Source organism: Molossus molossus, unplaced genomic scaffold, assembly GCF_014108415.1.
Source record: "Molossus molossus isolate mMolMol1 unplaced genomic scaffold, mMolMol1.p scaffold_m16_p_13, whole genome shotgun sequence".
NCBI classification, from domain to species: Eukaryota; Metazoa; Chordata; class Mammalia; order Chiroptera; family Molossidae; genus Molossus; species Molossus molossus.
Window position 1 is genome coordinate 84,416,187 of NW_023425348.1, and position 26,372 is coordinate 84,442,558.

At 35.5% G+C, this 26,372-nt stretch overlaps 3 protein-coding genes across 3 annotated transcripts; all 3 read left to right on the forward strand.

Moving 5' to 3' along the window:
- The first annotated feature begins 269 nt into the window (after window positions 1-269).
- On the forward strand, window positions 270-1,208 carry LOC118627549 (olfactory receptor 5AS1-like). The gene has a single exon (XM_036257777.1). It carries the CDS (start codon window positions 270-272, stop codon window positions 1,206-1,208), a length of 939 nt encoding a protein of 312 aa, XP_036113670.1.
- Window positions 1,209-7,989: 6,781 nt separating this feature from the next.
- Window positions 7,990-8,928, forward strand: LOC118628836 (olfactory receptor 1052-like). Its single transcript, XM_036259813.1, has one exon. The coding sequence runs from the start codon at window positions 7,990-7,992 to the stop codon at window positions 8,926-8,928; it is 939 nt and encodes a 312-aa protein (XP_036115706.1).
- Window positions 8,929-15,870: 6,942 nt separating this feature from the next.
- LOC118628680 (olfactory receptor 8H1-like) lies at window positions 15,871-16,818 on the forward strand. Its single transcript, XM_036259620.1, has one exon. The coding sequence runs from the start codon at window positions 15,871-15,873 to the stop codon at window positions 16,816-16,818; it is 948 nt and encodes a 315-aa protein (XP_036115513.1).
- The last annotated feature ends 9,554 nt before the right edge of the window (window positions 16,819-26,372 follow it).

Here is a 26,372-nt window from a genome sequence, read left to right on the forward strand (position 1 = left end):
ATCACGTGTTACTACATCTTGAAATACCACCTCTGAATAACATCCTCTGGTATCAACGATAACTTCTGATAACCTCTTTTAAAGAAAATGACAAAAAAAGAAACAAACCAAATCTTTCAGAGAGGGTGCCATGATTGTCCTTTTATTATCCTTCTATTTGTTTCCTCAGGAGGGAGCATAAAGATATCCTTGGTTCACCAGTCACTCAAGTCAACTCATGTCTTCTGACACCATCTATTTTGGATGAGAAGAACAGGAACACCAAGAAGATGCTGGAAAGTAATTGTACCATGCCAACCGAGTTCCTACTTGTTGGATTCACAGATTATCTCCCTCTCAAGGTCACACTATTCTTGGTATTTCTCATAGTATACACATTAACTGTGGTTGGAAATCTGGGCTTAATGCTTCTAGTTAACATCAATTCAAGCCTGCAAACCCCCATGTATTATTTTCTCAGCAACTTGTCTTTCTTAGACATCAGCTATTCTACAGCAATCACTCCTAAAATGCTGATGAATTTTTTAACCTCCAGGAAAAGCATCTCTCCCTCTGGCTGTGCACTACAAATGTTCTTCTTCAGTTGTTTTGCAGATGCCGAGTGCCTTATCCTGGCAGCAATGGCCTATGACCGCTATGCTGCCGTCTGCAACCCACTGCGATATCCTACACTCATGTCTAGGAGAGTCTGTACCTCCCTCGTTGTGCTGGCATACGTCAGTGGGAGTATGACTTCGATGGTGCACGTTTCCCTCACATTCACGCTGCCTTTTGGTGGCTCCAATATTGTCAACCACTTCTTCTGCGATATCCCACCTCTCCTGGCATTAGTGTGTGCAGACACCCATGTTAACGAGCTTCTGCTCTTTGTCCTGTGTGGCTTCATCCAGACCAGCACTTTTGTGGTCATCTTGATCTCTTACTTTTGTATCCTCAACACCATTTTGAGCATCAAGTCCTCAGGTGGCCGAAGTAAAACATTCTCCACCTGTGCTTCCCACCTCCTCGCAGTCACCTTCTTCTACGGAGCACTCTTGTTTATGTACCTGCGTCCTTCCACCAGCTATTCCCTAAACACGGATAAGGTAGTTGCATTGTTTTATACTGTCATTTTCCCCATGTTTAACCCGATCATCTACAGCTTCAGAAATACAGATGTAAAGAAAGCCCTCCAAAAGCTATTAGAAAGAAACTGGATCTTCAAATGAATGAGGATTTAAATCACAGAAAAATACTGAAGGCACAGCCTGCCCTTCCAAACTCATCATCAATGCGATAGTATGAACATCTTATGTGTCAACTATCCTAAATTTATTTCCAGAAATAAAGATACCTTTCCATCGTCACTTCTTCAAAATGGTTTTGTCCTCTGTTACAGAAATTATTTTACTCTGGGAAACATTCCTGAATTAAAAGAAATAACGTTTACTCTGGAATTAGTATTCTCATAAAGCTTTCTACACTAATACATTATATTCCTTATCATATTATACTGAAGGTCTACATTGACTTGTCTGTCAGCAACCCATGTTAGTAGTGTCTTGGCAGCAGGAAATATATATTGGTTTATTTTTCAATACCTGTGTAGCACCTGGCACAGGGGCTATTTTGAATTGTTCTTTTAATTTTAGTGTACTGTACATTTTGGAAAAACCTTGATGAGAGTGTGCTCAGATGAGCTGACTTTTACTATTCAGCCTTCCGTTGCATTAAGGGACATACGGTTGCACGAGGAAGCACATCAGCCCTTTTAATAGGGACCTATTTAATCTAAGAGTCATTTTTATTTTCCAAATAAATTAGTTTAAAATAAGTAAACTACAATGTATTTGGAAACAATTGATTATTTTTTTACAATTAAAAACATTTTTATTGAATTTATTGGGGTGACATTGGTTAATAAAATTATATAACTGTTTCATTTGTAAAATTCTGTAATACATTATCTGCATGTTGTAGGGTGTGCTCACAAGCCAGAAGTCAAGGCTCCTCTGACACCATTTATGCTCCCTTTACCCTCTTCTACCTCCCCCACCTCTCCTTCCCTTTAGTAACCACCATAAGGTTGTCCGTGTCCACAAGTATTTTATTTTTATTTTTTGCTGAATCGCTTCACCTTTTTTTACCCAACACCTCAACACTGCTCCCCTCAATGAGTTAATACTGCTCAGATATTCTAAAAGCAACACTATTGACATTTTGGGCCAAAACTTCTTTTTGGGGATTGGAGATGGTGTGAGGAGAAGCCTATCCTGCACATTTTAGGGTGTGTGGCAGCACCCCTGCTGTCTACTCACTAGATGCTAGTAGAATCTACCTGTTTATGACAACAAATTAGAGTGATGTCATTGTCTGAACATCAGTCAGAATAATAATTTGGTAACAACATCTCAGCTGTGGTTTTATTAATTTTGTTCTGCATTTTGTCCTTAATTTTTATGCATTTCCAAGATCTACTTTGATAATACCCATAAACAGAGAAAAGAAGAACATAATTTTAATGAAATAAATATAAAATTAAAGCTGAGTATATGTTTATGGAATAAACCACAGTGGAGAAGAAATGAGAATAAAGTAGGATATTTGTGACAATTACATAAATTTAATTAATTTTTCTGCTTCTGTCTATGAGGAGAGAGAATGCTGAGAAGCTTCATGGCATTTCAGTCAAAAAGTAATGCAATGCACAAACTTAAAAAACTAAAATAGTTGTTCCCTCTGTAAAAGATGTGCATTTAATTCAGGTCATAAATAAAGACTATGTGATAACTCTGCATCTTTATTTTCTTTACACTGAGCATTGGAGGACAGGGGAAATGAGTTTTATGGCATGAGTTGAATAATGCCAATTTTCCCACCGACATCAGACAAAAAAATTTGTAGATCATATTTAAAGAACACTAAATACTTATCTTCAAAGGAATACATTCATAAAATATTTCTCTCTGAATGTAAAATGTTTTCTTGAAACACATGAGATGTTTGCCATGTTGATGCCATAAAGATAGAGATTGGGAGTATTGGTTGAGAATCAAACTTGCTCTTAGCTGCAAACACTGAAGTGTGGTGGAGACAACTTGCCATAATTTAAAACTGATACATTGCTATTAGTTCACATCAAGTTTGTTCTCTTATGATATGGTCAGATCCTCCATTTTGTACCCAAAGGCATGCTGATGTTCTATCAATATCTTCACAAGTGTATAAAGTGGCCATCATTCTTTAAATTTTGTACAATATTAGATTGACATGAGAACACTATTTTATTTATCTATATATTATAACTTATGTTAGCTATATGTTAAAATACCTAAGACATGCTAATGACTTAACAACAGAACTGAACAAAACCATCTACTACCCTTTTCAAACACACAAATAACGTGTATATTATTTGTATGGTTGAAAAGAGCTAATATAAAATTATTTTAAAAGCTAATAAATGTATGTGAAATACATACAACATCTCCACACTGTTCACAGCTCTATGATCCCTATTGAATAGTTGAAGTTAAGGAAAGAATACATATTTATTTATTTATTCTATTTATTTATTTATTATTTTTATCTTCACCCGAGAACATTTTTCCATTTTTTGTTCAGATAGAGTGAAGGGGGCGGGGGGGAGAAACATCAGTGTGAAAGGGACACATCTAGTGGTTTTCACCCACACCACCCAACCAGGGCTGGGGACAAACTGCAAACGAGGTACGTGTCCTTAATGGGAACCGAACCCGGGTCTCTCTGGACTGCAGGCTATGCTCTAACTGCTAAGCCAAACTGGCCAGGGCAAGAATACATTTTTATATAAATACCCCCAAAGGATGGCACACGATTCAATTAAATCTCAGTTTACTTGTGTGTGTGTGTGTGTGTGTGTGTGTGTGTGTGTGTGTGTACACAATCATAAAACTTCAATGTGAATTATTGTTAAAATTTTGGGGGTATGATGTCATGCATATCTATTGAGAAGACTGGCTACTCTGATTAGTTTCAGTCCCAAGAGACTGGAAAAGATTCTAATGATCCAGCCTGTGTACACCTGAGATTTTATCTATCTACTCCATGAGACACAGTTTGTGTCCCCAAAAGAAAAAGAAGCAAACAATAAACATCTCTACCCTGTATGATAGGTCTTTCAAGGATGATGAAAATGTGGTCTTCTCTAGACACTCTCCATTCTGTTGACTTTTGTGAGTATGTTTAGAAGTGTTAATGTTGGTTTATTTAAGCTTTTGATATGTCTTGTTATCTCCACAATAAAAGAATGATATCAGCTGTTATGATTTCAGGACTTTTCCCAAATAGTCAGACAATTTCCTGACCTGTGGTATATTTATCTTTCAAATGTTCTTCATATTTTGTAACAAAAAAAGAAAGAAAAAGCACTATATTTACATAATATCTGCATTTAATATGTGTGTGTGAGTGTGTGCATTTTTATGGTATTTAACATTTGGTTTATATAGAATCTAAAGCTACTTGTGTATTTATGAAAAATTTCAGATATTCAATGGGAAATTGGATATCTGAAGATTGTACTTTAGCTATATTACAGGAAAAATGATTTCTTTCAAATCTCATATAATAATACTTTTTGGAAATCTTTTAGATTTGATTTAATTTAATTTAATTTAATTTAATTTAATTTAATGATTCAAATCGTGACATTTTAAGAACTGTGTTCATTTTTCCTGAGTCTGCCACTGCATCCCATCTGTAACAGACCTGGCGTGCACACGGACACTTGGACTGGTTTTGCTACAACAAGCTGCTACTTCTCACTGCAGCACTGGTGAGCCTGAATAAAATGGTCTTCAAAGCAGTGAGCTTTGTTTTTATTTTATTTTTTTATTTTTTATTAATTCACTGTTATTTTTTTAATTTTATTTTTGTTACAGATGTTTCTTCCTTTTTATCCCATTGACACCCTCCTCCCCATTTCCCCCTCCCCCGTCCCCCCGCCCTGCTGTTCGTTTCCGTGGGTTATGCATACTTGCATATAAGTTCTGTGGTTTTTAAATTAATCTGTCTAAGCTACATAGTTTTAGTTCCTTTAGAATGTCAAAGTTGGTGTTGATAGTGCATTATAATTTTTAAATCTGTGACTATTGTTTGCTCTGTGTGTGTGTGTGTGTATTTGTTTTTTTGTCTTGTAGACAAAACGTTTTAACACAAACCATTCAATAAGCACTATTTTAAAGTACAACTATATTCATATATTTATAAATGTATATGTATAACATGTAATATAATACTTGATCAGTTATATATTTATTTGCATATAATACTCTAAAATATCATGAGTATTACTATCAATGTTAAAGGATATATATTATATATAATGTTTTATAATAAATTCAATTATAAATATTATGTCAACATAATCATATTTTGTGGGCAAAGCTCTATGAAATCATATAGTGAGTTCAAGTCTGGTTAACAACTATGGACCTACAGTATGGTGAGATCATATTTTGAGAATCATTAACCCTTTTTAAAATATATTTTTTCTTTATTGATTTAAGGGAGAGGGAGAGAGAGATAGAAACATCAATGAGAAAGAACATGAATTGGCTGTTTCCTACATGTCCCCCACTATGAAATGGGCCTACACCCTGGGCATGTGCCCTGACTGGGGATCAAATCGGTGACCTCTTGGTGCATGGGTCAATGCTCAACCAGTGAGCCATACCAGCGGGGCATCATTAGCTTTTAACTTGAAAATTTTTCTCACCAACATCTTTATCAAGAACTGTGTCTTTGGTCACTAATTATTATTTATTTTCTAATCTCCTTTTGGAGCCATAAATCTAAAATAAATTAATGTGAAAGAATTACATATGCTTTATACAAATAATTGTTTTTTATCCTGACATTTCAAGATACTAATGTGAAAGTTGGAAAAAGTGCCTGTGAGCATACCATTAGGGCATTAAAATGTTATTCTGGTATTTGTTTTCCTCAGAGAATTCTCATGCTTCTTAGTAATAAGAAGCTGTCTCTTATTTTTTCAGGAGAATGACGCTGAGTGCTGTCAGAAGCTCTGCATTTGGTGACAGAGGGATCTGTGTTCTCCTGGTCATTCCAACAGTATGACAGGAAATCATAGCTCCATTCTTGGTAACACTTTTCTCTATTTATAGTTTTCTATTATGAGTTCTACAGACAAAAGTGTTATTAGACATTTTACTGCCAACTTTTTGAGCCACACTTGTTTTTCCCTGTGTCCTGGTGTTGAATCTTTCCCATCAATATCATGTCAGTTCACATCTACCACATGCAACCTACGGTAATTAAAGTAAGCAAAAACTCCATTTTCTCCACCTTTTCTCTAAAGGATAAATGGGAAGATTATACAAATCATTTTGTCTCTGTTTCTTTTTATGATTTGTTGTAGATAGGCAAAATATACAGCTGGTGAAGGTTAAATTATACTGGAAATCAAGCCTTCCTGCTCTCATCTACTCCAGTGATGTGAAGTTCCTCGTACACTGAAGAGCTTTGCAGAAGAACAAGTGTGCCATTAAGAAACACACAAATGCCCCTTCAGCTCCAAAGTTTCCTTTCTTAAATGGAGCTTATTTCCAGGTTATTAAAATCTGATTCTGTTGTACAATCTGGTTATGTTAACAGTTTTTTATAGTATTAAAATATTATATTATACTCTCAAGATTACATCCCAAGTCTACCCCTATCTTGAACTCAGTAGACTTCAAGTTCCATGAGCGCACATCTCATATATTCTTCTTGAGATTTCTAATGCCTAATAGAGTGCCTTGCATCAATTCATGGTTGTTACTCTAAGCCACTGATTTTAGGTGAGTTGCTATATTAGCAATAGAAAAGAAATACATTATATAGTAAAGTATTTACCATCTCTCATGATTCACATCCCCTTTTTTACTTTTCTTCACAATACTTATCATCCTTGTATATAGTATATCAATAGGTATCCATTGATTTCTTAAATAAAATTTTAGTTCTCTACAAGAATGATATTTTTCTTATTCATTGTTTCTTCTCTACCCAACATAATTGTTCTTGGCACAGAGTACTAAGTAATATATATTTACTGAATGTATGAGGGTATATATAAATGAATTGATTTGTTAATATAACCATAAATACTGTTGAATTAGTATTATGTCACATCAGAAAACAAGTGAAACGAAGTAGTAGCATGTATTTTTGAAAGCAGAACATATGTGATACAGTTATATCATGAGAGATATAATTTGGGTACCTGATAATAACATCTTGCTTCTCTTCACCGGGTTTTGGGTTTGTGTTTTAATGCTGATAAACCCCACAGATGTGAGAGAAGTTATGAAAATGAAAAAGAGAAGAGTGTTCAAATTTATTTGCACTGTTGTGTTTTGATAGGTCTAAATACTGAACAGCAAATGATAAGTTTGTTCTACGTTGTCTCTGACTCAGCTCTTTAGAAAGCACAGTCATTGATCTTTAAAGGGGGAAATCTGAGCTGAAGTTCAACTTTGGAAAGGACATGGGTTGAATACTATGGAAATCGGTTTCATTAGTAAACTGGGTGTGAAAAAAATAGATAAAGAGAAATTGCTGTCCCAGAATGTCATTCAGTTTGTAGCTCATAAAAGCAGAGAACTTGTGAATTCCATAGAATGAGTCAGATATCTGGCCTGAGGCATATCTGGGTAAGAAGGTCAGTTTTAACTATTAATAGTTTCATGATTTTAATAATTGTTTCTTTATTTCGATTGTATGTTGTGTGAACTGAAAAGTGAGAAAGAAAATAATCTCTAGTTCTAATAAGGTGAATCACTATAGATGGATAATCTAGTACACATAAAGTCTACTGCTGCAGTTAATTTCTTTTCTTTATCTAACTGCAGGGTAAACCTAATGCTCCATCCAGTTAGGGATACTGGATCATGGAGGAAACACCATTTATTTTTCGTCTGTTGATATTTTTTCCCTACAACTGAAGCCTTATATAAACCTTCAATCATGGCAGTTTGGAATCATACAGTTGTGAAAGAATTCCTTCTGGTAGGTTTGACTGAAAATCCTAATTTGCAGATTCTTCTCTTTTTGCTTTTCACCATTACTTATTTTATCACTCTGATAGGTAATTGGGGGATGATGATCTTGATCTGGTTAAATGTCCGTCTTCATACTCCAATGTACTTTTTTCTTAGCAACCTCTCCTTTTGTGATGTCTGCTTCTCTACTGTCTTTTCTCCTAAGATGCTCATCAATTTCCTATCAAAACACAAGTCCATCACTTTTTCTGGCTGTCTTTTACAGAGCTTCTTTTTTGCAGTTTATGCAACCACAGAAGGGGTCCTCTTGTCTATGATGGCATATGACCGCTATGTAGCAATAGCCAAACCTTTGCTGTATACCGTCATTATGACTCAAAGGGTTTGCATGCAGATGGTCCTTGCATCTTACTCGGGTGGGCTCATTAACTCAATGACACACACAGTTGGTCTGCTCAAACTAGACTTCTGTGGTCCTAACATTGTGAATCATTATTTCTGTGACATCCCCCCTCTTCTGAAGCTCTCTTGCTCTGATACACATAAGAATGAGATGCTGCTTTTGATATTCACTGGAGTCATTGCAGTGTTCACTTTCATTATCATCATGTCCTCTTATATCCGCATCATCATTTCCATCCTGAGAATTCACTCAGCTGAGGGGAGGCGCAAAGCCTTCTCCACTTGTGCTTCCCACCTGACCGCTGTGACCTTATTCTATGGGTCTGGAACCTTTAGCTACATCCAGCCAAGCTCTCAGTATTCCCTGGACCAGGAGAAGATCTCTGCTGTGTTTTATACTTTGGTGATCCCCATGCTAAACCCCCTGATTTATAGCCTAAGGAATAAGGATGTGAAAGATGCAGCAAAAATGTCAACATGGTGGAAAAGAACTTCAACTTGACTCCGTCTTGTCTATGGATTTTTAACATGACACTAACCAGCAAATAGATAATTTCTTTAGAATTGTGTTGCAGATATATGGTCACAAACAGAACTACAATCAAGACACCTAATTGTAGTTTGAGATTTAAATGATAGTTTACTGTTCTTGCATGTAGTATTTTCTTTAATTGTTCTTTAATCGCTTCTGTAAGTTAAAAATGTTTCAAAATAGGCAGGAAAATATAGGTAAATGTTCTTATAAAATGATAGAATAATTTTACTTCTGGATAGATGGAGTAGCTTGTGATGAAAACAGCGTTTGTACAAAAATAACAAGAAAAGCAAGAGAGATAAAGACTTTATCTGTTGATGAAACTGAGTAGCTATTACAGAAAAGAGAAATGGTGTGATTTAGAATTCAAGAAAATCTGCAAGCTCTCAGAGGACTCGGTAGAGCTTTTGCCAGATACTTTGCAGGTTTCAACACATATGGTGCATTTTTTTTTTCAGGGAATTTTCCATATTCTAGGTCTGAGTAGGCCTGGACTCAACACATAAATAGATATAGAGACAAAGAGACAATGGATGATAGATAGATGATAGAAAGATAGATGATAGAGAGGTAAGTGACAGATAGATAGATAGATAGATGATAGATAGATGATATATAGATAAATAGAGAAATAGATTGATAGCTAATACACTGTAGATAGATGGACAGAATAGAATGGAGAACTTGTGAAATCAGGGAGAAACTTCTGGTGGTGTCTTAACTAACACAAATATTTAAGAAGTGATCTACCAAAAGGAGGACCATCTAATTGAACTTAAGCCCAGCGACTGCTTTGGGGGAAAGAAAGAAGAGTGGAGCTGTATGTAAGCAGTTATGTAGGCTCAAAGGTTAACTGGATTGCATGGAAGCTTGAACACTGAGCTATGTTCCCCGACAGGAATATTGGAGGGAAGGGGGTGGGTGGAGAGTCCAGGAAGCAGGTTGGTCACAGAGGCAGTCTGGAATCTCCTGCACTCTTGCTCTGCTTAGAAGACACACAGTCCAGCTGAGGGGCGTCAGCAGCCAATGTAATGGAGGTGTCCTGAGAACATTTCCCAGACTTTGATCCTGCTTAAGTCAGCCTCAGAAGGGCTCTCGTTTTCTTTCTGACTCCCTCTGCAGAGCTCTAGACTGAGCTGGGAAGACTGAAACCTGTTGGGCTTAGAGCTTGGTTGATCATGTTCCCCCAGAGATAAAGACCTGGATCAAACACAAGGTGGCCCCTTCAAGGTGTTTGCTGTGTTTTGAAGATGCATAAAGAAGAGGCTAAATTCATACCTCCATAGAGTTAAAATGGAATTTTCCGCAGTGTTGAAGGTCTGGAGGTACAGAGGCCCACCTCTTGGCACGTTGGGAAGTCCACAACCCTGAAATAGGGACAAGTATAAGGAACATGAAATCTAACTCCAGACTGGTCTAGTCTCAGCCCAATCAATAATTGATTTAACAGTCAGCTCCTCATCCTTATACCTTTTTAGAGAGAAAGTGAAACCTCCCTCCATGGAAAGTAAAGTCATCACCAGTTTGTAGGATCCACTTTTCCCCAGCTTTTATTGAATTTATTGGCACGGCACTCACATTTAAACAGTCAGAAAGTAAACAGAAGAGGCAAAAAAGTGCAAAAAAAACCCCCACACATATAAGCAGAACAACAAAGGTACATGCTGGATTTAGGAAAACAGTTTAAAAATACCATGACTAACATATTAAAAAGCAGAGAAAAAAGTAGAGAAAATCGTTTAAGATAATATATTTCAAGAGATAATTAAATAAGTTTAAACAGAAACATTCTATTATCTACTTCTATGAATTTTCTATTTTAGAAACCTCTTCTAAGCATAAGCACGTGGTATTTGTATTTTTGTGTCTGGCTTATTTCACTTAGTATAATGTCCTCCAGGAGAATGCATGTTATCACAAATGTCAGGACTTCCCTCTCTTTTAAGTCTTCAAAATTCTCTACTGTATGAATAAACCACATTTTCTTTACCGTTCATCTAATGATGGGCATTTGGGTTGGTTCCATACCTTGCCCATTGTTAATAGTGCTACAGGGACCTGGGAGTGTAACTCAGTGGGGGTGGGGCAGGGAGGATGGACAGGGAGCTGCTGTTCCAAGGGTATAAAGTTTCAGTTAGGCAAGATGAGTAAGTTCTAGAGATCTGTTGTATTACATATATAGCATATACTTCACATAGTTAAAAATACTGTAATGTGTACTTAAATATGTGTTGAAAGCCTGGATCTCATGTTAAGTGTTCCTCCAACAAGAAAACAGACACATGAGGAAACTTTGAGAGGTGATGACTGAAGCTATTACCTTGATTGTGGGGATGGTTCACAAGTGTATTCGTATGTCTAAATGAATCAAGTTCTATGCATTTAATATTTGCTGTTTCTGTATGTAAAGTATAACCAATAAATCTGTTAAAAAACAAATGGTATTCTGAGAAAAAAAGTTAAATAAAAGCTGAAAATAAGAAGACAGAAGAAGAATTTAGAGTGAATTAGACTAACCATAAGACAGGATTAATAATTTCAAACACAAACCAATATAAATGATCTAAACTAAAGAACAGAGAGAAAAAACTTCAGAGAATACAGCAGAGCAGAAGAGACATGTGTGTGATTAACTACATGTATGAAATACATGTAGTTAATGTCTTAGAAAAGCTATAGACAATATATACAATACATATTTTAAGATGAAGGGATGAATGGACTAATTTTTTTTTTCAAAACTTATAAATCTTCAACAGACATGTTCAAGAAGGGCAGAATATCCAAAGTCAAAAAATGCAGAAAAGCTCACACGTAAAAGCTTCATGGTAAAAGCATCTACAGTAAGATGCTGGGTCACTTTTTCAAAGAAGTTATAAAATGCAGGGCAAATGAAAGGAAAGGAAGGGAAGGGAAGGGAAGGGAAGGGAAGGGAAGGGAAGGGAAGGGAAGGGAAGGGAAGGGAGGGGAGGGGAGGGGAAGGGGAAGGGGAAGGGAAGGGAAGGGAAGGAAAGGGAAGGAATGAAAAGGAGGAAGGAAAAGGAAGGGAAGGGAAGGGAAGGGAAGGGAAGGGAAGGGAAGGGAAGGGAAGGGAAGGGAAGGGAGGGGAGGGGAGGGGAAGGGAGGGGAGGGGAGGGGAAGGGGAAGGGGAAGGGGAAGGGAAGGGGAAGGGAAGGGAAGGGAAGGGAAGGGAAGGGAAGGGAAGGGAAGGGGGGAAGGGAAGGGGAGAGGAGGGAAGGGAAGGGGGGAAGGGAAGGGAAGGGAAGGGGAGAGGAGGGGAGGGGAAGGGGAGGGGAGGGGAAGGGGAGGGGAGGGGAAGGGAAGGAAGGGAAGGGAAGGGAAGGAAGGGAAGGGAATATGTAATATTCTGTCCTCAGGGGAAAATTTTTCAAGAATAGAGAGGTGAAATAAAAACATTGAAAAGCAAGAGCTGAGAGACTTTTTCAGACTGTATAATAAGAATGACATGGAAGGACCCAGAGAGCGTTAAGCTGAGCAAAATAAACCCATCAGGGAAAGTTATTTATGGCACATTATGAACAAAATAAGCTGTCTATCAAAATAGACCCAGAGTGGTGGAACTAGGGAACAGACTGACAAACCTCAGAGGGAAGGGGGATGAGAGGATAGGGAGGACTGGGAAGAGATTAACCAAAAAACTGTGCAAATATGCACAATTTATGGAGATAGACAATAGTGTGGGGAAGGCAGGTGGGTGGTGGGTGAGGGGAGAAGGGGGTAAATGGGAGAAAAAGGGGGGTAGACATCTGTAATACTTTCAACAGAAAAGATTTTTTTCAAATTCCAAAATGTTTTAAGCATAAAGAAATTATCCCAATGCAAATACAGAACAGAATGAAGCAAAATGTTCACAAGGATTAATTTGCAGAAATATTCAAGAAGGTTGACTGATTAAAAAGTATAAACTTCTAGTTACCAAAGAAGTCATGAGATGTAACATACATCGTAGGGAACAGAGTCAGTAATATCCTAACTATGTATGTTGACAGAAGGGTACTAGATTTATTGTGGTATGGAAATGTCAGATAACGTTGTCGTTAACACTGATATAATATTGTATGCAAATATAATTAAAAATAAATTTTACTAATTAAAGCCACACTAAAAGTGATTTTCGGAGGGAATTTTAACATAGAGAAGCAGAATGTAGGATGAAAATGACAAATGATAGAAAAGAATAAATAAACTGTTGAAAGTGTTTCCCAGTGTTAAGTGTGCTAAATTACTGATTTAAAAAAGATTCTATTCATAGGGAGGAGGGTGTCAAAGGGGGAAAGAGGAGAAACGTCTGTAATAAAAATATTAATAAATAAAGTATTAAAAAAGATTAAAAGATTGTATTCAGCTAGTCTCGGTTGGTTATTCGGTTGACTGTTTTATATTTTAGATGTAATCGAGGTAAAAATTACATTGACATTAAAAATCATCACTGATCTCTTCTTTGTCTTACCTCCCAAACCTACCTACTGTCAAGTAGATTCTGGCTTTTTTTAAAAAAATATTCCCAATAACCGTGTCTCAGCACACTGTGTTTCTGTGAACAGAAGAATGCCCTTCCACAGGTTCATGAGAGACATAAAGCAAAGAAACATAGCTCCTTTATCCACACAATCAAATTATCACCTGAGGTTCTGGAGTCTAAACAGACTTGCATGTAAGAGCCACTTTTAAATATACCTGGAAATTGATCTTTAGTATCAGGAATTAATGCACGATTCATACTGTTTTAATCTTATTTGCACTCTATCTCTTTTCAGAGTATTCCTTTGCTTTTTCATCTTGGATAAATCATTCTCAATAAAATATTTCAGGATTTTTTCACATTTTAATTTTTTCCACTCATATTTAATGAAACACTTAACATAATTATATACAGAGGGCACTACAATAGTAAGAAAAAAATTGCAGAAAATACTGCTACAGAGATGAATTACGTGATTGTCAAACTAGAATGGGGAGCATATGCTATATTTTCCTTGTGATGCTTTAAAATATTTATCAGCAAATGAACACATTTAGAGGGAGGTTCGTTTCAGGGCACAGTCAATGCAAAACACTCACACACACACACACACACACAATAGTAGGTTTTATAAAAGGCTAATGTAACACTGGTCACGGTGTATTATGAAATTTTAGTTATAAAATAAGGATTGGATACTACATATACAGCATAATCACAATTATGCAAATCTGTAGATACACAAATAAGCATTAATGAATGTAAGAAAACAGTTGTGAGAAATTCATCAAAATGTTATAACATGTTTTACTTGTTCTCATTTTGTTCTTTCACTTTTGTTGCATTCTAATTTCTTCTAATGAACATACTTTATTTCTATGATAGCATCAAACTTTTAAACATAAAAGGGTTTCCTTGTGAAAAATGAGTTATTCTAACCTTGATGGTTTCAGTCATAGTCTAATTAAGCATGTCTCTAGAAGTATTCTCCACCAATGCAGTTAAAAATCTAAGAATCACCAAAAAAAAAAAAAAAAAAAACTAAACCAGGCTCTTCCTTGGGTGGTATCTGAGGAAAAACGCAACGATTTCCTCAAAACATAACATGGCTGCATTTAGTCCCTGAGTGTTTGTCCTTGGAAACATGCCAAGCGATCTTCCCTGGAAACTGCTCTCCAGGGATGAGCACCTGCTGCGTTATCCTCCAGCCCCAGTATATGAGGTTCCCTGGAAGAGGGACAAGATACACTCTGCTCCATTTATGTTCACAGTTGCTTCCTGATGTCCCTTTTAGACATAACTTCCTGGCAAATTTTCCATTTGACCAGGACCTTTATCAAAATATCTGTTTATTTATTTAGTTAGTTAGTTATTTAGTTATATATTTATTTATTTACCTCAGAACAAAACAAGATGAATGCACCAAAGTTTACAAAGGATGTTTCTCAAAGAAAAGAATATATCACAGAGATTTTCAACTTGAATCGTTTTCATAGTTTATTTGTGAGAAACACTTGAGGTTGACAAACTTCTAGACAGATCATATTGGCAGACAGGACTTTTTTTCCTCCGTTTGTGGCTCTGGGTAAGTATTACTCTCAGATTTGGACAGTTTTAGTTAGGGTCAGATAAAATGGGGGCATTTTCAGAAAAGTATATACACCTGTATCACTTAGGTCTTATCTAAGTAATGCCAGATTTTACAGAACCAGAAATATAGAATTAATGAAATTATGGGCACTGGGCATGTTTTAGAAATACAATTTTTAAAATAAATTTGATTTTTATGGTCAACTTAGGAAAACATATCTTTTGAAAATTAATACTAATAGATGGTGTATAATTTTAGCCCCCTCAGTTTGAAATTTATCTGTGGTTACCATTAAATAAGTTTCAAAATGAAAGGACAGTATATGAGGCATTGAAACTTTTAAAATCATTGTTTATGATATAGCTAGCATTTTCCTTCAGTTTTGCTCCAATTACAAATAAGAATATAGTGTAATGAGCATGTTCTCTGGAGTCAGACTATCTTGGAGGAATGACAGAGCCAACATTTAATATCTGTGACTCTGCATAAGTTGCTTAAAGTGCCAGTACCTTTCCTCATTTTAAAACTGTGGCTAATAGTAGCACCTTTAGTATATTATTCTCATGTGGAGTAATTATATTAATAAAGGGAGGCATTTAGACCAGTGTCAGGCTCATTCTAATTATGCAATATGTTAGTTTTTATTATATCATGCCTAAGGGTCAATGTATACCTACTTCTATATTTGGCAATCAGATTCATTGTTCTCCATTTTCTGTATACCCTTCATTATTATCAATTTTAGAAATATTAAACTAATGTAAATAAACCCCTTTGAACTTATTCTTGCCAAATATCAGCTTTATTTCTCCACAGTGTGAAGCAGTTGAGCACAATGGATGGAAGGAATAACACTAACGTGTCTGACTTCATCCTTTTGGGGTTGACAGATTCTGAAGAGATCCGGCTGGTCCTCTTCACACTATTTCTTCTGATATACCTGGTTAGTGTGCTGGGAAATGCAGGCATGATACTGATAATCCGCCTGGATCTTCACCTTCACACCCCCATGTATTTTTTCCTCAGTCACCTGTCATTTCTTGACCTCAGTTACTCAACCGTCATCACACCTAAAACCTTAGAGAACTTACTGACTTCCACCAAGTACATTTCCTACATGAGCTGCTTCACCCAGATGTACTTTTTTGTCTTCTTGGGTACCACTGAATGTTTTATTCTCTCCTCCATGGCCTATGACCGCTATGTAGCTATCTGCAACCCTCTGCATTACTCAGTTGTTATGTCCAGAAGACTCTGCTGCTCCCTCATCTCTGTGTGCTATTTAAATGGCTTTATGGACTCCATCATCAATGTGCTTTGCATGAGCAGACTGCATTTCTGTGACTCCAATGTAATCCGTCACTTTTTCTGTGACACTTCCCCAATTCTTGCCCTGTCCTGCACTGACACACAAGATGTCGAAATAATGATATTTATCTTTGCAGGATCCACCCTAATGATATCTGTTATCATAATATCTGTGTCTTATCTGTCTATACTGTCTACTGTCCTGAAAATTACTTCCACTTCGGGGAGGCAAAAAGCCTTCTCTACGTGTGCCTCCCATCTTGTGGGAGTCACTATTTTTTATGGAACTACGATTTTTACTTATTTGAAACCACGTAAATCCTACTCCTTGGGAAAGGATCAAGTGGCTTCTGTTTTTTATACTATCGTGATCCCTATGCTGAATCCACTCATTTATAGTTTAAGGAATAAAGAAGTGAAAAGTGCTGTCATTAGAGTCATACAGAAGAGACAGGGCTCCAGGCTACTAAAGTAACAGTGATGCAAAAGACTTCTCTGTTCTTTTTCCTATTGGGCATTTCCTTGGTCTCTCCAAAAACAATGAAAAACCGTCATTTCTTTGCGTTTCAGTTGAGCCGTCCCTTTTTATTTATTTTTTGATCAAATATAATCTTGGACAATTCCAGCAATATGACTTTTGAAATCCACATTGTAATTGCAAACCATTAAACATGTGTTAAACCCATAGTCCATATATATCTGTTTTTAAGGGCAAGTGAGGAGCAAAGGAGAAAATAGAGATGGCATCTTTGTAACCACAGCATACAAATTATCACACGTAACCCAATGACAGAGCATTTTCTTATGAAAAGGAGATCTGTTTATGGCACAATCATGGCAGATTTAGAAATCATTTTCTTTGTTATATGGAGAAGAGGTCGTAATAGGGTACTTAAGAGCAGTCAGGGCTCTGCATTTCTGGCATAGCCAGCAGGCAGATCCAGAGGCACTCAGGGCCCACGGCAAACTGCCAGTCTCCGTAGAATAAAGTGTGTTAGCTGTAAAACTCCTTTTTGTGTGTGTGGTGTTTCTTCCACCTATTGTCTTTTTTTTTTTTTTTTTTAGTGGTACGTGCCCCTAGCAGGAACCGAACCTGGGACTCTCTGGTCTGCAGGCCGACGCTCAACCGCTGAGCCAAGCTGGCCAGGGCCACCTATTGTCTATTAGTTCCCCCCACTCACTGGTGAATTCTTTTTCCTAAAATTAAATTTATTAGGTGGTGGGTTAATAAAATTATATAGGTTTTAAGTGTATGATTCTATGATACATTGTCTATATATTGCATTGTGTTTACCACCCAGAATCACATCTCCCATCACCATACTTGAGTTTTTAAACATTTAATTTTATCATTAAGAGTATTACAGGTGTCCCCCATTTCCCCCAATTTTCTGCCCTCTACTCATCTCCCACCCCACCCCAGGCTTTCACCTGTCTATCGTCCGTGTCCATGGTCTATGCATATATGCATGTAAGTTCTCTGATTAACCTCATCCTGCCATCCATCCACCTTCCCACTGAGGTCTGTCACTCTGTTTCTGCTCTGTCCCACCCCAACTATCACAAAGCTCAATGGACACAGGACTTTTCTTTGTTCAATGTTACATGCTCAGCACTTGGAATAATGCCTCAATAAATGTATCTGAAAGCCAACTTTACAGGTGATGAAACTGAAGCACAAGGGATAAAATAACTGTTTCACAGTCAGTCCACTAGGTCATATGGGAACCCAGACAGTCTAACTCGAGTTCACTGTCTCCATCACCACTCTATGATAAGAATACTACTGTTATCAGAGGTAAAAAATAGAATTGATTACTACATTAAATGAGACATAAATAAAACAGCAAGGACCTCTGAAAGGTGTAGGTTGCTGGCAAATGTTCTCTGAGCTGCTGATAGAGGACCATGTGATTTTGGCGACATTAGCTCCATCTCCTCAAACACACAGGTGCAGTCTTCTTTGCTGAAAGAATGACCCTGTAAAGGAAAACACAATTTGGCGAGGGAAGAATGCCAGTCAGAGACTCTGTATTAGTGAGAGTGCAGGCTGTCCTGGTGTTACAAGGGGATTGAGAAACAGAGTGTGTCCACAAAGAAAAAAGTATCCTTGGCTATAACCTTGCAGAGTTTAGCTGACTAGGGTTTGTGGATGCTCTTTTTCATGATGAGGTCTCCCTGGAGACTAGGTTTCTTCTATGTTATTGATCTGTTATCTCCCGGATATTGTCCTCTTCTGCATTGTTGGAGAGGGTTCATCCAGCACTCTGCGCATTTTATTCTGAGACAAAAGTGACATTTTCACATTGACAAAACAAGTCTCAAACTTTTGTGCATACAGTGGGGAAAGACTTCCTGCATGGCTTTTAAGGAATATGTTAATGTATGTAATAGATAAAAGACTATCAGATCTCCCATTTCTTCTGATGTGAGCAATTTCAAGCAATTGCATAGTTCATTTCATTATCAAAGTATTGTTTATAATATTCTATTTTTCTTCTAATATTTGTGGGACCAAGTGATTTCCCTTCTTTCATTTTTGATATTGATAATGTGTGACTTTTCTCGATTCAGTGGTGACCTTAGGAATTATAATATTCATGTTAATATATCATTGTAATTATAACATTTATGTTTAATATATCACTGTCAACTAAAAATAATATATAGCATAACTTTTAATGTAATGAACTTAGAGTAGTAGGGACAAAATTCTTCTCTCTCATACTTTGTGGTATTTTTGCCATAAAATATATCTTTATGTATACTTTATACCCACAATGGATCAGCATAGTTTTACTTTAATCATGTATTTTTAAGCAATTTAAATTAAAAATTCAATGTTTGTTTTATGTATCTGCATTTCTATATTTTTGGTATTATTTATTTATTTTGTGTGTGTGTAGACCCTTGTAGTTGTTTCCTTATTAAGTCACATTAAACACAAGTAAAGAGCTAAAAAACAGTTTCTTATATAATTATAACATTAATTTTTATCTCAAAACAAAATAAATATTGAAGGGTAAAATATATTAATAAAATTACATCTTTAAAATAACTTTAAATATAGAATGTGTTGAAGTAGATTGTTTGATGGACTAACAGCTTAAAGAATTGTAATATTTCATGAGAAATTTTTAAAATTTCTAAAAATTTTCCAGTTTCATTAGGTTATTGAAAAAAATTAATCAACATTTTTTTAAGAACATGAACTATGATTTAATAGGAATTATATGACAGTTTATGTTCCATTCCATTTGTTGTTAAAATGCTTAGCATTATATTGTCCTTTTTTGGCAAATACTTGGTCACTTGTATTATTTTTGGACTTCTAAAACTTGACAATGTATGTTTTAATCCAAAAGGTTTGTGGTGAATACTGGAGAATGAGAAGAAAAATTAAAAAATATATAATTTTCTTTCAAAGTATTACACTTGACTGATTATCTATTGCTGATTTTGGATTCAGTTAAACAGCAGTTAGGTAAAAAGTTACAAGTCCATACTGATCACTAATTAAAAATATAACAATAGCAAGATTTAATCATTGTACCCAAACATAAACTTTATATTTAAGAGTAAATAAACAGCAAGAAATCAGTTAGCAATTATAGAAAGAAAAATTTTTTCTGTATAGTTATTTAAATTAGGGGTCAAAGTGAAACCTGAACCTGAATTCAAAGTTTTAGCCTGTAATTTAACACTAGTTAGAGGATAAATTTTATTTAAGTTAGTTATCATGGTCATTTACTTAATTTTTTATATATTCAACCATAGAATATTTGAGTCAGTGTTAAGGGAACATAATCTGCTGAAAATAATATTTGGTGCATTATTTTAATTCATAGTGCAAGTCAAGCTCCAGTTTCAATACATTAACATGATTCCATCAGTGAGAGAGAACCATTTGAATTAGAAATAGAGAATAAAACACCTACAGAAAATCTTGGAAGAACAAAGTCAAGATTCCTTAGAAGAATTGCCAATATCAGGAGAAAACATTTTCATAGAATTATTGGGAAGATTAAAAGCAGAGAAAACAGGAAATACTCATGATAAGTCAGAGAAGGCAGAATTAGGTTGAATCCTTTGTATTGAAAATAAAAGCTACAACAAAACAAATTTGGGCACTTAACTACTTATTTTTATTAACTGCATGTTTTTGAGCTGCTGTAACACAATACAATGCTTTTAAATATGTATATCATTTTCATTTAAGAAATCTTAACAAATTAATTTGAGAAACCATATATATAATTTTAAAAATACCATGGGGAAGGATGACATGACAATTAATCAAAGGGAGGGTCAAAAGAAAGAATTTATATAGATGAGGTCAAAACAAAAATGATAGAAATAACAAAACAAATTTGGATATAATATAATGAAATCAATCTGTTTTAATGCAGCATTATTGACATTTTGGGTCAAGACTTCTTTTTGGGGGATAGAGATGGGGTGAGTAGAAGCCTATCTTGCACATTTTAGGGCATTTAGCAGCATCCCTGGGGTCTACTCACTAGATGCTAGTAGAATCTACCTATTTATGACAACAAATTAGAGTGACGTCACTGTCTGAACATCAGTCAGAATAATAATTTGGTAACAACATCTCAGCTGTGGTTTTATTAATTTTGTTCTGCATTTTGTCCTTAATTTTTATGCATTTCCAAGATCTACTATGATAATACCCGTAAACAGAGAAAAGAAGAACATAATTTTAATGAAATAAATATAAAATTAAAGCTGAATATATGTTTTATAAAATAAACCACAGTGGAGAAGAAATGAGAATAAAGTAGGATATTTGTGACAATTACATAAATTTAATTAATTTTTCTGCTTCTGTCTATGAGGAGAGAGAATGCTGAGAAGCCTTATGACATTTCAGTCAAAAAGTAATGCAATGCACAAACTTAAAAAACTAAAATTGTTGTTCCCTCTGTAAAAGAAGTGCATCTAAAAAACTATGTGATAACTCTGCATCTTTATTTTCTTTACACTGAGCATTGGAGGACAGGGGCAAATGAGTTTTACGGCATGAGTTGAATAATACCTATTTTCCCACTGACATCAGACAAAATAATTTGTAGCTCATATTTAAAGAACACTAAATATTTATCTTCAAATGAATACATTCATAAAATATTTTTCTCTGAATATAAAATGTTTTCATGAAACACATGAGATGTTTGCCATAAAGATAGAGATTGAGAGTACTGGTTGAGAATCAAACTTGCTCTTAGCTGCAAACACTGAAGTGTGGTAGAGACAACTTGCCATAATTTAAAACTGATACATTGCTATTAGTTCACGTCAAGTTTGTTCTCTTGTTATATGGTCAGATCCTCCATTTTGTACCCAAAGGCATGCTGATGTTCTATCAGTATTTTCACAAGTGTATAAAGAGGCCATCATTCTTTAAATTTTGTACAATATTAGATTGACATGAGAACACTATTTTATTTATCTATATATTATAACTTACTTTAGTTATATGTTAAAATACCTAAGACATCTAATGACTTAACAACAGAACTGAAAAAAACCATCTACTACCCTTTTCAAACACACAAATAATGTGTATATTATTTGTATGGTTGAAGAGAGCTAGTATAAAAGTATTTAAAAAGCTCATAAACCAATGTGAAATACGTGCAACATCTCCACACTGTTCACAGCTCCATGATCCCTATTGAATAGTTGGAGTAAAGGAAATAATACATTTTTATATAAATACTCCCAAAGGAGAGCACACAATTCAATTAATTCTCACTGGGCTTTGTGTGTGTGTGTTAGTGTGTACAATCATAAAACTTTAATGTGAATTATTGTTAAAATTTTGGGGTATGATGTCATGCATATCTGTTGAGAAGACTGGCTACTCTGAGTAGTTTCAGTCCCAGGAGAATGGAAAGGATTCTAATGATCCAGCCTGTGTACACCTGAGACTCTATCTACACCATGAGACACAGTTTGTGTCCCCAAAAGAAAAAGAAGCAAACATTAAACATCTCTACCCTCTATGATAGGTCTTTCAAGGATGGTGAAAATGTAGTCTTCTTTAGATACTCTGCTTACTGTTGACTTTTGTGAGTTGTGAGTATGTTTAGAAGTGTTAATGTGGGTTTATTTAAGCTTTTGATATGTCCTGTTATCTCTACAATGAAAGAATGATACCAACTTTATGATTTCAGGACTTTTCCCAAACAGCCACACAATTTCCTGACCTGTGGTGTATTTATCTTTTAAATGTTTTTCATATTTGACTTTAAAAAGGGCTATATTTACATAATATCTGCATTTAATATTTGTATGTGAGAGAGTGTGTGCATTTTTATGGCATTTAATATTTGGTTTATATAGAATGTAAAGCTACTTGTATATGTATGGAAAATTTCAGATATCCAATGTGGAATTAGATATCTGAGGATTGTACTTTGGCTGTATTACAGGAAAAACAATTTCTTTCTCTCATATAATAATACCTTTTGGAAATCTTTTAGATTTAATTTAATTTAATAATTCAAACCATGACTTTTTTTTGTGGTACGTGCCCATAGCAGGAACCAAACCTGGGACTCTGGTCTGCAGGCTGATGCTCAACCACTGAACCAAACTGGCCAGGGCCAAACTGTGGCATTTTAAGAACTGATTTCATTTTCCCTGAGTCTGCCACTGTATCCTATCTGTAACAGTGTAACAGACCTGGTGTGCACACGGATACTTGTTTCCTGAGCACTGGACTGGTTTTGCTACAACAAACTGCTACTTCTCACTGCAGTGCTAGTGAGCCTGAATAAACTGGTCTTCAAAGCATTGAGCTTTGTTTTTAAATTAATCTGTCTAAGCTACATAGTTTTAGTTCTTTAAGAATGTCAAAGTTGGTGTTGATAGTGCATTTTAATTTTTAAACCTTTGACTGTTGTTTTCTCTCTGTGTGTGTGTGTGTGTGTATTTGTTGTTTTGTAGTTTATGTCTTGTAGACAATTTTAGCACAAACCATTCAAGATACACTATTGTAATATGTATTATGTAATATGTATTCACATATTTATAAATGTATATATAACATGTAATATAATACTTGATCAGTTATATATTTATTTGCATATAATACTCTAAAAAACATGAGTAATACTATCAATGTTAAAGGATATATATATATACATATATATATATAATGTTTTATAATAAATTCAAGTATAAATATTATGTCAACATAATCATATCTTGTGGGCAAAACTCCATGAGAGCATATAGTGAGTTCAAGTCTGGTTAACAACTATGGGCTTACAGTATGGTGAGATCATATTTTGGGAATCATTAACCCTTTTAAAAATATAATTTTCTTATTGATTTTAGAGAGAGGGAGGGAGAGGGAGAGAGAGAGAGACAGAAACACTGATGAAAGAGAACATGGATTGGTTGCTTCCTGCATGCCCGCCACTGAGAATTAGGCCTACAACCTGGGCATGTGCCCTGACTGAGGATCAAATCGGTGACCTCTTGGTGCATGGGTCAATGCTCAACCAGTGAGCCACACTGGGGGGCATCATTAGCTTTTAACCTGAAAACTTTTCTCACCAACATCTTTATTAAGAACTGTGTCCTTGGTCACTATTATTTATTTTCTAATGTCCTTTTGGAGTCATAAATCTAAAATAAATAAATGTGAAGGAATTACAAATGTTTTATACAAATAGCTGTTTTTTATCTTGACATTTCTAGATACTAATGTGAAAGTTGGAAAAAGTGCCTGTGAGCATACCATTTGGGCATTAAAATATTATTTTGGTATTTGTTTTCCTCAGAGAATTCTCATGTTTCTTAGTAATAAGAAGCTGTTTCTTATTTTTTCAGGAGAATGACGCTGAATGCTGTCAGAAGCTCTGCATTTGGTGACAGAAGGGATCTGTGTTCTCCTGGTCATTCCAACAGCATGACAGGAAATCATAGCTCCATTCTTGGTAACACTTTTCTCTATTTATAGTTTTCTATTATGAGTTCTAAAGACAAAACTGTTATTAGACATTTTACTGACAACTTTTTGAGCCACACTTGTTTTTCCCTGCATCTTGTTGTTGAGTCTTGCCCATCAATATCATGTCAGTTCACATCTACCACATGCAACCTACGGTAATTAAAGTAAGCAAAAACTCCATTTCCCCACCTTTTCTCTAAAGGATAAATGGGAAGATTATACCAATCATTTTGTCTTTGTTTCTTTTTATGATTCGTTGTAGATAGGCAAAATATACAGCTGGTGAAGGTTAAATTATACTGGAAATCAAGCCTTCCTGCTCCCATCTACTCCAGTGATATGAAGTTCCTCGTACACTGAAGAGCTTGAAAATCTGATTCTGTATTTACAATCTGGTTATATTAACAGCTTGTACTTTTATTTATTTCTTTTTAATCCTCATCAGAGGACATTTTTTCATTTTTATGTTGAGATAGAGTGAGAGGGAGAGAGGGATGGAGAGATGGAGAAACATCGATGTGAGAGAGACACATCCAGTGGTTGCCACCCACATGACCCCAACTGGGGCTGGGAAAAAACTGCAACCCAGGTACATGCCCTTTGCAGGAACCGAACCCAGGTCTCTCTGGTCCACAAGCCGACACTCTAACCCCTGAGCAAAACCGGCCAGGGCTAACAGCTTTTTTTTTTATGGTATTAAAAAATATTACATTAAAAAATAAAAATAATTCTTGCCACTTTCAACAAGTTATTTCCTCTTTTCCTTGGACATAGTATGATATGGATTCATTATGCTTCTCAAAGCTGCTGATCTAAAATATAGACAGGATCTAATGTATAATCTGTCTGTGAGGGATGACCTTGTATACTCATAGAATGAAGATTTTGGTTTGATGGATCCTTAAGAACTGAAGGACAGCCAAGGATGAGTTTCCTGTGTCATCTTGCAAGGGAGACATGCAGATTAAGGAACTGCAAGCAGTTTCCTGAAACAAATTCTTGAAACTGTCTAAAAGGTTCATGAGGCCCATTGTGTTTCCACTATAAACTACCATAAACTTAAAAATTAAATAATAACAGCATTGAAACTAGTCATTGCTTCATTAGCATTATTTGTGCACATATAGTTAAAGGTTAGATATTAATATAAAGATAATCTCTGTTTGCTATGCATTGTTTATGCTAATGTAGTTACTCACATACTTTGCAAATGTAATTTTTAACATAATAGAAGTGATGGTGAGCTTGAGAACAATGCTACATGCCAGAGCTAGCTGTGGCCCTCCCTTCATCTTGAATACATCTTGCCTGCTGATGCTTTCTTCCTGTCTCCAATCATTTTGAATGCAACATTGGTTTTGGTTTAGAAATACCCTCTAGATTACATCCCTATCCTGACCTCAGTCGACTTCAAGTTCCATGAGCTCACATCTCATATACTCTTCTTGAGATCTCTAATGCCTAACAGAGTGCCTTCTATAAATTCATGGTTGTTATTCTAAGCCACTGATTTTTGGTGAGTCGCTATAGTAGCATTAGGAAAGTAATACGTTATATAGTAGAGTATTTACCATCACTTACTATTCACCTCTCCTTTTTTACTTTTCTTCACAATACTTATCATCCTTGTATATAGTACATCAATAGGTGTCCATTTATTTCTTAAATAAAATTTAAGTTCCCTACAAGAATGACATTTTTCTTCGCACAGAGTACTAAGTAACATACATTGACTGAATGTATAAGTGCATAAATTGATTTGTTAATAATAACCATAAATATTGTTGAATTAGTATTATGTCACATCAGAAAACAAGTAAAATTAAGTAGCAGCATGACTTTTAGAAAGCAGAACATATGTGATAGAATTATATCATGTGAGACATGATTTGGGTACCAGATAATAACATCTTGCCTCTCTTCATGGGTTTTGGGTTTGTTGTTTTAATGCTGATAAACCCCACAGATGTGAGAAAAGTTATGTAAATACAAAAGGGAAGAGTGTTCAAGTTAATATGCACTGCTGTGTTATGATTGGTCTAAAT

Excerpts from the sequence above, each read along its gene's own strand:
- LOC118627549 (XM_036257777.1), top strand. The coding sequence starts at position 270 with ATGCTGGAAAGTAATTGTACCATGCCAACCGAGTTCCTACTTGTTGGA.
- LOC118628680 (XM_036259620.1), top strand. The coding sequence starts at position 15,871 with ATGGATGGAAGGAATAACACTAACGTGTCTGACTTCATCCTTTTGGGG.
- LOC118628836 (XM_036259813.1), top strand. The coding sequence starts at position 7,990 with ATGGCAGTTTGGAATCATACAGTTGTGAAAGAATTCCTTCTGGTAGGT.